At 41.8% G+C, this 12,725-nt stretch overlaps 1 protein-coding gene across 5 annotated transcripts in view; it reads left to right on the top strand.

The window, feature by feature from the left end:
* The window catches only part of PHTF2 (putative homeodomain transcription factor 2), a 132,335-nt gene that overhangs the window by 96,942 nt on the left and 22,668 nt on the right, over window positions 1-12,725 (top strand). For 4 of the 5 annotated variants that reach the window (XM_006117154.5, XM_075926619.2, XM_075926638.2 and 1 more), the window contains 3 exons: window positions 5,673-5,801; window positions 7,238-7,510; window positions 10,900-11,031. In XM_006117154.5, coding sequence (XP_006117216.2) covers window positions 5,673-5,801; window positions 7,238-7,510; window positions 10,900-11,031 — 534 coding nt within the window. The remainder of the gene's footprint in view (window positions 1-5,672; window positions 5,802-7,237; window positions 7,511-10,899; window positions 11,032-12,725) is intronic. The other variant, XM_075926646.2, reaches the window with a different exon arrangement.

Below are 12,725 nucleotides of genomic sequence, written 5' to 3'. Positions count from 1 at the left end.
CCTGTCAAGTTTAAGGGGGGAAAAAAGTCCTTGTTGCACTTTGCCGCTTTTCCCCAACCCCCTCATGCCCAGTTCCCTGGGTTTTAGGAGGTGAGAGTCATGTCGGGATGCCATGCCTGCTTCGGACGGGCACTCCAAATGTATTAAGTGCCTAGGGGAGGCGAACCAAACTCAAAAGTGCCCCTACTGTTCGAAATTAACAGCAAGGGCACGCCAAGACCAAGCTAACAGACTCAAGACGTTGTACGAGAAGTTCCTTCGCCCATCCTCGGAGGACTCTCCTACGCCTTCAAGATCAGCTCAGTTGAGTAAAGGTATGGCAAAAAATCCTCCTTCTACCCACTCTGGCCCCGCAACTCTTCAAAAACTGGTCTACCCCCAAGCCCATTGCTACCCTCGGCGCCGGCGGCAGCACGGGTTAGCACTGAGGCCAGGCCTGGAACTTTGGGGGCAGCATTGCCTAAGTCATGGGCACCGCACAAGAGAGCTCACTTTGAGCCAAGACAGAGATTGGCGGCACTGACTAGTATGGCACTGGAGGCACCCTTGGTGCTGACTGCACGGACAAGTTGCCACAAAGATCGGGCGAAGCACCATGTGAAACCGGCTCCTGGCCTGGTGCTGAAGAAGGCCCACACTGACATGCCACCGCCGAGTAGTTCGGCACCTGAACAACCCCCGGCACCGTCGTCACCACCATTACTTGCACCGGCCCCAGCACCACCTACACCATACCGTACGGCACTGACCGGGAGGCATGAATGACACTGATCCCCAGTCCAAAGCCGCATGTCATCGGCACCACCTTCCCTGGGCTCCTCCATTTATTCAGTGAGGTCCCGCCGCTCTTCGGTCGTCTCTCGCTCCCCCAGTGATATCGGCACCAAATCACGGAGCAAATTTTCTTCGTGGCACTCTAGCCTGGAGCATAGACCTCCCTCCTGGCAGCCTGCTGTGGTTCAATACGCATACTCTCCTCCTCCACATCCATGGTATGCCAAGCAATACACCTACCCACCACCGCCATACACCACCCCATGGCAACCCTGGGAGCGGCGTTTGAAACGGGGCCACCATCGGGCGCCTTCTACCATTTCTAGGTCACCTCCTGCCTCGCCTGCCACCACGATCTCTTCCACCGAGCCGAACTCTCCAGCCCCCTCGGAAGCACATGACTCCCTCTCTCTGAAGGAGAGATTAGGTCACCACTTGATATCTCGTCTTCATCTCCAGACGAAGTGGTCACACCAGAAGCTGCACCATCTGGTGATGACATTAAGAAATTTCAAGATCTTTTGAAAAGGGTGGCTATAGTTCAACAAAGAGATCTCCAGAGAGTGCAGGAGAAACAATATTTCCTTCTCCGCACATTACAGCCTACAGCTACCTCCAGATTCGCTCTCCCAATGGATGAAGCTATCATGGACCTGGCCGATGACATCTGGCAAACTCCCGCATCCATCACCCCAACGAATAAAAGAGTATATCACAAATACTTCATTGCTCCTAAAAACATGGACTTCCTCTTTACTCACCCACTTCCGAATTCCTTAGTGGTGGATTTGGTACTACACAAGGGCAAACAACCCAATCTCAGGACCACTCCACAAGATAAGGACCATTAAAAGGTGGACATTATGGGGCGTAAAGTTTATTCATCGCCCACGCTACTTTTGAGAGTTGCGAATTACATAGCCATGCTCGCAGACTTTGACCACGCTAATTATTCAAAGCTACAGGATCTGCTCCAACACCTCCCAGAGCATAAGAGGCCGACCTTGTTAACATCATGCAAGAGGGTCACAACGTCTCTCGTACAGCCCTACAGTCCGCCATGGATGTAGCGGACACCGTAGCTCGCATGACTGCCTCCGCGATTGTCCTTTGCAGAACATCCTGGCTACAGGCATCTGGGGTACCCAGGGATCTGCAGCAAAAAGTTGAGGACCTACCTTTCTATCAAACCAACCTTTTTGCTGCAAAGACAGATGAAGTGCTGCATTCCATGAAGGACTCTCGCACAACTCTAAGGACACTGGGAATGTACACTCCCCCCTTCAAGAGAATTAGGTATAAGCCATACCAATGCCACAGAGATACCTTCAGGCATCAGCCCAGAAATGACTTCCGCCCAAGACAAAGACCGCAGCAGCATAGACCCCAATGGCAACACCAACAACACCTCACTACCCTTCCTCCGGCAAGCAAGCAGCAGGTTTGAAGGTCAGGTCGAGAGCCGCAAAGCCAATTGACCATTATCGCCAACTGACACCCCTCAGTTCCACCAACTCCTCGGGGCCTTTTTCCACCAATGGTCTCTCATCACTTTGGACAAATGGGTTCTGGAACTGATTCAATACGGTCATTCTATCCCATTTACCTCCATCCCTCCTACCCACTCTCCTACCCTGTCCCTTTTCAAGGACTCCTCTCACGAGGCCGTTTTGCAATAGGAGGTTGCATGTCGTCTTCAACTCGGCACAGTGGAACAAGTACCACTGCAATTCCAGGGCTGGGGTTTCTATTCAACCTACTTCCTACCCAGAGGAAGACGGGAGGGTGACGACCCATCTTAAACCTCAGGCGCCTCAACAAATACATGGCATACCACCATTTCAAGATGGTTACTCTAGCAACAGTCATTCCCGCTCTTGATCAAGGAGATTACAAAGAACAACAGGAAATGTCATCTGTATTGCTCCAGAGGAGCCCTGGGAAAACATTCCCTCAGAGACGTCTTTTCTATCACATGGGATGCCCCTCTCCTCTACGCATTTCCTCCCTTCCCGCTTCTACATAGAGTCCTCAACAAGATAAGGACAGACCAAGCGCGGGTCATACTAGTGGCCCCCGCATGGCCCAGACAGACATGGTACCCTTACCTTCTCAAGATGATGATGACAGACCCGTATCCCTTCCGTCTCCATCACGACCTCCTGTCGCAGAATCATGGCAGGACTCTCCATCCAGTCCTTGTCAAGCTTCACCTCCACACCTGGCTCCTTCATAGCTCCAGGATGCGGAGATTACCTGCTCGGAACAGGTGAAGGACATACTGAAAAACAATAGAAGACATTCTATCAGAAGAGCTTACTTATACAAATGGAAGCGATTCTCTCACTGGTATAGTTGGCTGTATGCAACTCCTCCACAGTCTGCCTCTTTACCTACCTTACTGGACTACCTGTTATCCTTCAAGCAGTCAGGCCTTGCACTCAGCAGTGTCAAGGTCCACGCTGCCACTATAGCGGCTTTTCATCATTCTACGGATGGCGTGTCATTCCTCGCTAACCCATTGACCAAACGCTTCTTTAAAGGCCTACAGAACACCTTCCTGCCGGTCCGTCCACCGGTCCCCATCTGGGATTTGAATCACGTTCTAAAAAGCTTGACAAAGCCTCTATTTGAACTGCTGGCTACCTGTTCTTGGTCTCACTTATCCATGAAGGTGTCCTTCCTCATCACAATTACCTACAGCAAGAGGGTGAGCAAACTGGCGGCCTTGATGGCCGACCCACCATATACTGTATTTACAAAGGACAGAGTAATACTCTGACCCCACCCAAAATTTCTCCCCAAATTACCTTCACCTTTCCACATGAATGAACATATACACTTACCTGCCTTCTTTCCGAACCCTCATGCTGACCTAATCCAGGCAGCATGGCACACTTTAGACGTCCAACGTGCACTGGCGTTTTATGTTAACCCCACGAAACCATGGTGAGCCTCACCTAGGCTTTTCATCTCCTACGCCGAAAGATCTAGGGGACAAGTGGTCTCATCTCAGAGAACCTTGAAATGGATTACTTTCTCCGTTCGAATTTGTTATACCTTATACAACAAACACTTACCTGAGAGCATCACGGCTCACTCCACCAGAGCTGTGGCTTCCACAACTGCCTTCCTTCAGAATTTTCCACTCCAAGACATTTGTGACGCTGCCACCTGGTCATCCGACCACACCTTTGTGCAGCATTATGCACTCTCTTCTTCTATAGCATCATCCATGGCGGTGGGACACGCAGTGTTGTCCACAGTGACTACCACATGGCTCCGTGAGCTGACAACTGCTCTGTAGTCACCCAGAGTGGAGCACCCACAGGGAACACTTGAAGGAAAAGAAAGAGTTACTCACCTTGGTGCAATAACGGTGCTGCTTCGAGATGGGTCCTTGTGGGTGCTCCACTACCCTCCCTCCTTCCCCTGCTTTGGAGCCTTGTACTCTAGCGTGTAGAGAAGGAATGGAGGAGCCGCGCACACACGCGCCCAAGAATTCCAATGGCACTAGAGGGTGCTATAGTGCCTGCGTGGTGCGGCAGAAACTGCTAGAAAAAGTCTCCGGTCGCCGGTGTGAGGACGCACCAGCACCCAGAGTGGAGTACCCATAGGGACCCATCTCAAAGAAGCACCGTTAGTGCACCAAGGTGAGTAACTCTTTCTTTTCCCATTTAACCATGAGAAAATGAGAATGTTTTTACTTAAACATTGCTCTTGTTATACATACTACATTAATCAGATATCTGTTGCACATTATTTCTTAGTAATAATGTGTATTATTTGTTATTGGATTGTTTCCTTTAACTAGTTCTTGATACCTTGAATCATACAAGGGAGAAAATTGAATTTTGGCATTTAACTTGCTTCTGATTCTGCAGAGCTTTATTGTATTATATTTTTAGATTGATTTTTTGTTTTAAGGTCAGTTATCTATTAATAGATAAGAGTAAGACAGTTGTAGCATTCATGAATCACTGATGGAACACGATCATCAGAATGATTATGCTTTATTACTGCAATGCAGACTTTAGAAACTAATCTTTGAATTAGACACCGTTCAAACAGGGCTTTTTAGAGACCTTCTTAGTTTACATATGGGCTGTAAATTAAAATTACATACATACACATGAATATTTGGAAAATATGGGCATTAAAAGTGTTTTTAAAATTAATCAGTTTCTAAAATATATACTCTGTTTTTGTACCTATTAATATTATAATTTTGGTGCATGTATGATTTGTGTATACTTTCTAGAGTTATTTTTTTAAAAAAATCAGCAGTTATGTTGTTAGAAATTTTAAAAAACCATGAAAATATGGCTTCTGAAAAGAATAGCTTTCTAATATAAACTGAATATATTAATTTACATATTTGTGCTAAACATAGGGATTTCATTTTAGCTTTCAGTTTTACTGTTTACTATCTTCTGTTCTGTTTATAGTTGCACTTCACTTATTTTATTCTTGATAAGAAATTTAAGCAAACTTACAGTAGAATGGTATTAGACCAGATATGCTGCCTTTGATTTTCTGCAGATGTTTAATTGTACATTTAAAAAAAAAAAATGCTCTTGAGTGTTTTTATGCCTTGAAAGGAAAATCCTTTATATTGTTTTAAAATTCCACTCTACTTTGTCCCTGCAACTAACCAAATGTAACGATTGTTTTAGTAATTTAGTTTCACAAATCCATTAAAATGGGGTCACAACCCACTTTGGGGTCTTGACCCACAGGTTGATAACTGGCACACATGAAAGCTCTTCACAACTATATTCAAGATATGGTCTGCTGTAATTTCTTTTGTCAGCCAAAAGTATTGACAGTGAAGTAAATCTTGTTGGTGAACCATACAATACTTATTATTTACAAATGAATATCTTTGCTTTCTATAGAGTCATTTGCCGTGGCTCCATAGTTCCAATCCAGGACTAGAAAAAGTAAGCGCTATTGTATGGGAGGGTAATGATTGCAAGAAGGCTGATATGTCAGTGCTTGAAATCAGCGGCATGATAATGAACAGAGTGAGTATTCTTTTATTTTTACTTCGTGCAAACTATAATTAGCACTCAGTATTTATCCAAAGTTGGTCAGATTTTCTCTGACAACCTTCAGCAAATATCGTTAGCAGTCTTCCTTGATAAGATCTTATTTTGATTCTCATTTTGTTACCAACAGTGGTTAAAAGAGTTACTGAATCTCAGATCTTAAAACTGCATTTTAAATTTGAATGACTATAGATCCATAGAGTGAGCTAAATTGTTACTTTTATTGGATTTATTTTCAGGCTATAGAACATTTTATGAACATCACCATTGGTTCCCAACTCTTGGGAACAAACAGTATCACTTCTGGATTTTATATATAAGATATAGTCATACATATAAGTATCTGAAAACTATAGTTCAGGTTAGAAAAAATGTGCATACTTCAAGAAATAAATATTTAAGGAAATGGATGCTATGTCTGCACCAAAATGTTTCCAAATAAAATTATCTTACTGATATGACCCCATTTCCAAAGGTAAGTCAATTATTTTTGTCAAGGTCCAGATTTCTTCATGAGGGTATAGTCAAGGCTCAGATTCCAAGGAAAAAAAAAAAAGATAATAAATAAATAAAAAGTTGTGGAATTCGTTCAGAAGCATGCGGTAGTCCACATTTGGCCTGTTGACTACCCGTCCCATATGCTGTACCAGTAGAACTGATATGGATGCTAGCAGAGAAAAAAAATAGACTTCAGTAGCAAATCCAGATAAACAAAAGCTTAGCTAAAGAGAACCATCATTAGTTTTAGAAATAATGAGAGTTTTATCCTCTGTGGATGAACAGTTAGAGGACAGTACAGTTACAGGTTAGTTTAGTCACATTTGCCTTAGCCATAGAGATAGCATAGTCATCAATTATTCATTTATTTTGTAGTAAAACCCAAAGATCCAGACAGGATTGGGATTCCATGGTGCTAGGTATTCTACAAATATTTAGAAGATGATGTCCCTGCAACGAATGTAAAACCTAAAAAGACAAAGATGCAGGGAAGGAGAACAAGATACATTTAAGCAAAGGAATGAGGATAATTGGCACATATATTATTTAAGTGTTGTCTAATTTTTTTTATAAAATTACCCAGCTACCCCATGGCCTGTCCTTACAAAAATAACAATTTATAGGCTTAATTTATTTACTTAGTTAGTACACACTGAAAATAAAGTATTTTCACCTGCTTCTATAGCTACCTATCCATCCTCAACTTCAGTTTCATAGTCATTTTATATATTCAAAGAGATATATAGTTTCTGTAACAGTAAATTTTTGAAAGTGTTTATAAAATAAATATTTTACATCTTGTATGGCTTTTTTTTTTTTTAAAACCATCATTGTTAAACTGAAATAATAACTAAGTTATTGACATTAACAGGCACGAGGTTAATTCTGGATAATTTTATATCTTCCATTTTTAGGTGAACAGCTACACACCAGGAATAGGATACCAGATTTTTGGAAATGTAATCTCTTTAATCCTGGGTTTCACACCATTTATATTTCGACTTTCCCAAACTAAAGATTTGGAACAGCTAGCTACACATTCTGCCTCTGAACTTTGTGTTATTGCATTTGGGTCAAATGGAGACATACTAGTTCTTTCTATGGTTATAATAAGTTTTGTAGTCCGTGTGTCCCTTGTATGGATTTTCTTTTTTTTGCTATGTGTAGCAGAGAGAACATATAAACAGGTAAATATAATATCAAGCCTCTCATTGTTGTGTTCCTTCATGGAAGGAAAAGTATGGAATGAACCTCTCTAGTCTTGCACCCTCAGGGCCCGGCCTGGTGCTGAACTAGTGAATTTGTCCAAGTTGTCATTGTTGCCTAGCAGCATTACCAACACTTCCACTGTTTACTGGGCTCTTAAAAGACATTTAGGGGCAAATTCTAGCTAAATAACTGCCCAGAATACTGAGAGCCAAGACTAGTGGCTGTAAACAAACTTTATGGGGCTATGGGAAACCTGGCCACACCCATGATAAGTGGATATCTGGCTAACCAACATCATGCTGGACCATGGATGTTACCAGAGCAAAAAGTGCTAGACTGAAGAGGGTTCAACCTATATTATGCTTAATGAGTTTTGTTGGTTCTCAATAATTTAAACTGTTTCTTCTTGGTGCTAAGATCCACAGATCCATTGCATTGGACACTTCAGTTTGCTTATTTTGGTGGCAGAACCAGACCTGATAGTCACTGGCAGAAGGGAAACACCTATGCCTTTGAAATTTCCTCTAGTTTTTATCAGTCTCCCTTACAACCAATGTCTCAGTAAGACATCCCTGCTATAGAGTTTTGTCCTAGGGAATCTTTCACTTTTTATTTCAAATTCATGATTAATACGTTAGCTCAATAATTTGCCCAACAAATTCTTAACCATGCTGAATTTCTCTCAACTCTCCTATACTCTATATAGGAAATGACCCAGGCAGGATTGGAATATCCTATGTCCATTGACAAGCAGTTCTTCCTACCTTATTTCCACAACGGGAGTGATTCCAGATGGACAGCAATCCAGATGGAAAATAGTGGCTAATCTTTAGAACCCACATCATCAGCCCACTCCTGACTTTAGAATTCAGATGTCTTCTCCTCTTCTGCCTCCCCTCGGGCAGTGTATGGAGGACACTGACTATAGTACAGACACTTCCAACATCAGATAGTGCAGGCCCAGCTTCCTCTCCCTGCTGTCACCACAACAACAGGCCTCCCAGGGGATCCCTAATGATATACCATGTTGGGACTATCAGGGGAAATGTAGAACCATTGTCCTTTATAGCTTCCATGCAGTAGATATGATTAGAGCCTCTGGAGTGTCGTTTCTTGATACTCCGGTACCTTATCTGAGAGATCCAGAAACGATCTGTCCCACGGGGACAAGACAATTAGCTCTGCTCCTTTGAAGACAGATTGCCAGCCACTTGGAAATTTTTTTGGAAGTGTCTGAATTTGTTTTCTCTACGAAGGAGCATCAATGGGGCCAGATTTCCAAATGGAATGTAAATAATTGATATCAGCTCTGGTTCCCCTGTTCAGCTTCATAGACAATGAGTAGGCAGAAAAAGACCAAACCACAGACTTGTGAGGAGGGAGGGGGAGGGAGAGATGGAGGAAGAGAGAGAGGGAGAGGGCATGAGTGTGAGATTTTTCGTTAAGGAATGAAGGCCCTCTATCCATATTAGAGTTAAGGGATTAAATAATAAAATTATATATTTTAAAAAGATTGATTATCTTTCAGGCAGAATACTAAATTCTGCAATGAAAGCTCATGAGCCTATATATTTGTTAGCCTCTAAGGTGCCACAGGACTACTCGTTGTTTTATAATTAGAAGGTTTTTGGCTGACGTATACAAGCTATAACTACTTTTCACTCCTATGCTTCCTAGGAAGATGCTCTAATAGAGGGGTAGATATTTCCTACCACACCTAAGGGTGCATCTACACAGTGGTGCTAGCTCGAAATAAGCTATGCAATTTGAGCTATGCAAATTGCGTAATTTTTATTTCAAGCTTATTTTAGATAGTGTCAAACATTTTGCAACGGACCACTATTCCAACAAATCCCTTAATTCTTGTGGAATGAGGTTTACCAGGATGTCTGAATAGCAAGCCTATTATTTTGATTGTATTTAAAGGGCATGCTGTTAAGACGTGGAAAAAGCTATTTCGGGATACAACATTATGCTGAAATCGTGCCCGCTGTCTGGACGTACCCAAAGGCTGTGTCCAGACTCAGGGGTTTTTTCGAAAAAAGTAGCCTTTTTTCGAAAAAAACCTCACATGCGTCTAGACTGCAGCCGCGTTCTTTCGAAATTAAATCGAAAGAACGCGGCTTTTCTTTCGATGGCGGTAAACCTCATTTCATGAGGAAGAACGCCTTCTTTCGAAAGTTCCTCTTTTGAAAGAAGGCGTTCTTCAATATAAATAGGGCTTCTTCGAAAGAGAGCATCCAGACTTGCTGGATGCTTTCTTTCGAAAAAGTAAGCCGCTTTTTCGAAAGTTCAACGTGCAGTCTAGACGCTCTCTTTCGAAAGAGGCTTGCAGTCTAGACATAGCCAAAGAGACTAGCTATTGGTCACCTACTCCTTACCAGGTTGTTTTGCACAGTTATCACAGTGATGGCTGGGTTGCCATTCTTAAAGATCTTATCTGTCCATGTGGATCCCAGTACACAGGAATAGACATCTTTTAATTAGAATGGCAAATGGATTTTGCATGCTATTATGCTTATTACCTCCACTAAATACCCCCTCTGGCATAAAGAGTGGAGCTGGATCCAAACTACAACTTAGTTCCCTCTTACACTGGTGACAGTGAGATCAACCATAGTTGTTTCCTTAACTACTGTAGTCTCTGAGTAGATATATAGTTAGTATAGTTACTATACTTTTTCTTTATTTTTCACATTCCTATTGTTCAAGTATATAGATCTTTCTCTGTGTGCATGAGAGAGAGAGGAAGTTAGGTTATTTTTATTTAGCTACCCCAGCATTAGATCTAGCAGGCCTGTGGCTGATTGAAAATCTCCAGGGTTTAAAAGCCGTCTGTCGTGTAACACAGCTATTCCATTAAATGATGGACACAATAAGAGCTGTTTTTTTCCTCTGGGAAAAGTCTATAAGTCCACAAAGTATGTGAATTTTGTAAGTCTTTTTCAGAATGCATCCCAAAAGCTAGAGAGCTGTGTTTTAAAATTCTTCCTAAAGGGAAAATCAACAAGATGTGCATTGTTCTTTGTAGTCTTCTCAAGGGAAGAAGCCCCTGCTTCTTTGGAATCTCTCTAAGCACGTGTTTCAAAATGACTCATTATGATATTACCAAAATGTTTGGGGTTCTATTAGTTTTGTTTTTTGTGTGTATGGTCAAAACTATGCTGTAAATGTGATATGAATTTGTAAATACTTTTGATTGACCAAAACTGCATTTTTCTGCAAATAAACTTTTGCCTAGCTCTACTTATTATGGAGATGTGTAAAATACAAATTTTCAGTTAAACACAGTTACATTTTTCTATTTTGTAGCATTAATGGACTCATAATTTATTCACATTACAGTAAATTTGTTTGTCTCTCTTAGAGGCTTCTTTTTGCCAAACTCTTTGGTCATTTAACATCTGCTAGAAGGGCAAGAAAATCAGAGATTCCTCACTTCCGGTTGAAGAAAGTGCAAAATATAAAAATGTGGCTCTCTCTCCGGTCCTACCTAAAGGTAAAATGCCAATATTTTTTCCTGTCACTCTTACACTGTTAATATAAATTCATGTCCCATTATTGGAAAGCTGATGATATTGTTGCTCTGAGATCTGCTGTTCTCTGCATTGCTAATATAAAAAAAAATATTTTCATTTCTTTCGTCATCCATGACATTTGAGTTTGCACCTCTTTTAAAAGCTGCCAACTGTCTTAATTTGTTTTTCCTCTTAGACTTCTTCCCATGAGATCTTACCTACCAGTTCCCTTAGTTTGCTCAAGTCAGCCTTCTTGAAATCCATTGTCTTTATTTTGCTATTTTCCCACCTACCATTCCTTAAAGTCATGAATACTATTATTTCTATCCATAAATTCGATCGTACTCCAGTAGCAGATTTTATTGTAGTGATGCTTCCTTCATATTGATAAGATTCTGGTACAGGTTGGACCCCTAAACTAGGACTCTCTCGTCCAGCAATACGGTAGCGGGACTGGGGAAACAGCAGCCCAGTATGCTGGGGATGCAGCAGCTCGGCAGCCTGGTAGGGAGTACCTGGGGCCGGCAGCGCAAAAGGTTGGGGGGCTGGTAGCATGGGACCTTTCCATGTCAAGATAAACTCCCTCGTTCAGGACTGGTAGTGCTACCAGACAACATTGGCCTCCTGTGGTTCAGCAAATTCTCTGGTTTGGCACCAGTCAGATACCGAGGGAGCCAGACCAGAGGGGTCCAACCTGTAGTGATTTTCCAGAGTGTTGTGAAATCAGATGTCTTCCATCTTTAGCTGCAGCTTTAGTTTCCAGCAAAACTCTAGGGATTGCCTGAGCCCTAGAGTCTCATGGAAAAGACCAAACTGCCTCCAGTCTTTGCAGGAAGTCAACTGTAGTCTGATTGTTTGGAGAAGAGATTAGTCCCAGTAGAAAATGTCAAGTAGCAAATATTCTGTTTCGTCTTGTTAATGAAATAAACTTTATTTTCTAAGATACTTAAAAAGGTAGAATTCATAGACCTGTCAACTTTGCTATATCCTTGACTGCTAATTTTATTGGACAGATACTGTTGTTAAAAATTCATTTTTTTTCCCTGAAAGGGAAGGAGGTCTTCCACTTTTTTTGGTGATCCTGAAACAGTCTTTTTCTCTTTGTTTCCACCAACCTTCCATTTGAGAGAGGTCAGTCCAGGACTAAATTCTGAACCCTTTCAACATCACTTTCTTAAAGAGGAGTGGTCAACATAAAAATTTGTAAACACATTTTTTTACCCATCTGATTAATATTTTTAAAGTATTTAGTATTTTGTGAAAGTTTTGAACTACAGTTCACTTGATAATTCTTATTCTATTTATTTCTCTCATGAGACAATAAAAATCAGAAAAATCAGTTTCACTTTATGTGATCGCTTACTCAGCACAGCGATATTTGTGTTTAAACACTGCAATAAAAAAGGAAAGCCTTACTTACTAGGACCACCTGTCTATTATATTAAGCACTCCTTTCATCATATGTCAGGCTACGTTTTAGTTACATATATTTTTAGTAAAAGTAATGGACAAATCACGGGCAGTAAAAAAATTAAAAATCTCAGTCCATACCCTGTCCCATGACACATACTGTATATGATGGAGGGAGGTGATCCAGTGCCCCATAGATGCTGGGGGGCACAGGTGGCAGCATGCGTCTTGGAAGCCCAGCTGGTTCTGGATGGAATGTTTATGT

This window comes from Pelodiscus sinensis, chromosome 1, assembly GCF_052426305.1.
Source record: "Pelodiscus sinensis isolate ZL-2025 chromosome 1, ASM5242630v1, whole genome shotgun sequence".
NCBI classification, from domain to species: domain Eukaryota; kingdom Metazoa; phylum Chordata; order Testudines; family Trionychidae; genus Pelodiscus; species Pelodiscus sinensis.
Note: the sequence above shows the minus strand (reverse complement) of the source record. Positions and strands in the feature narration are given on the sequence as shown.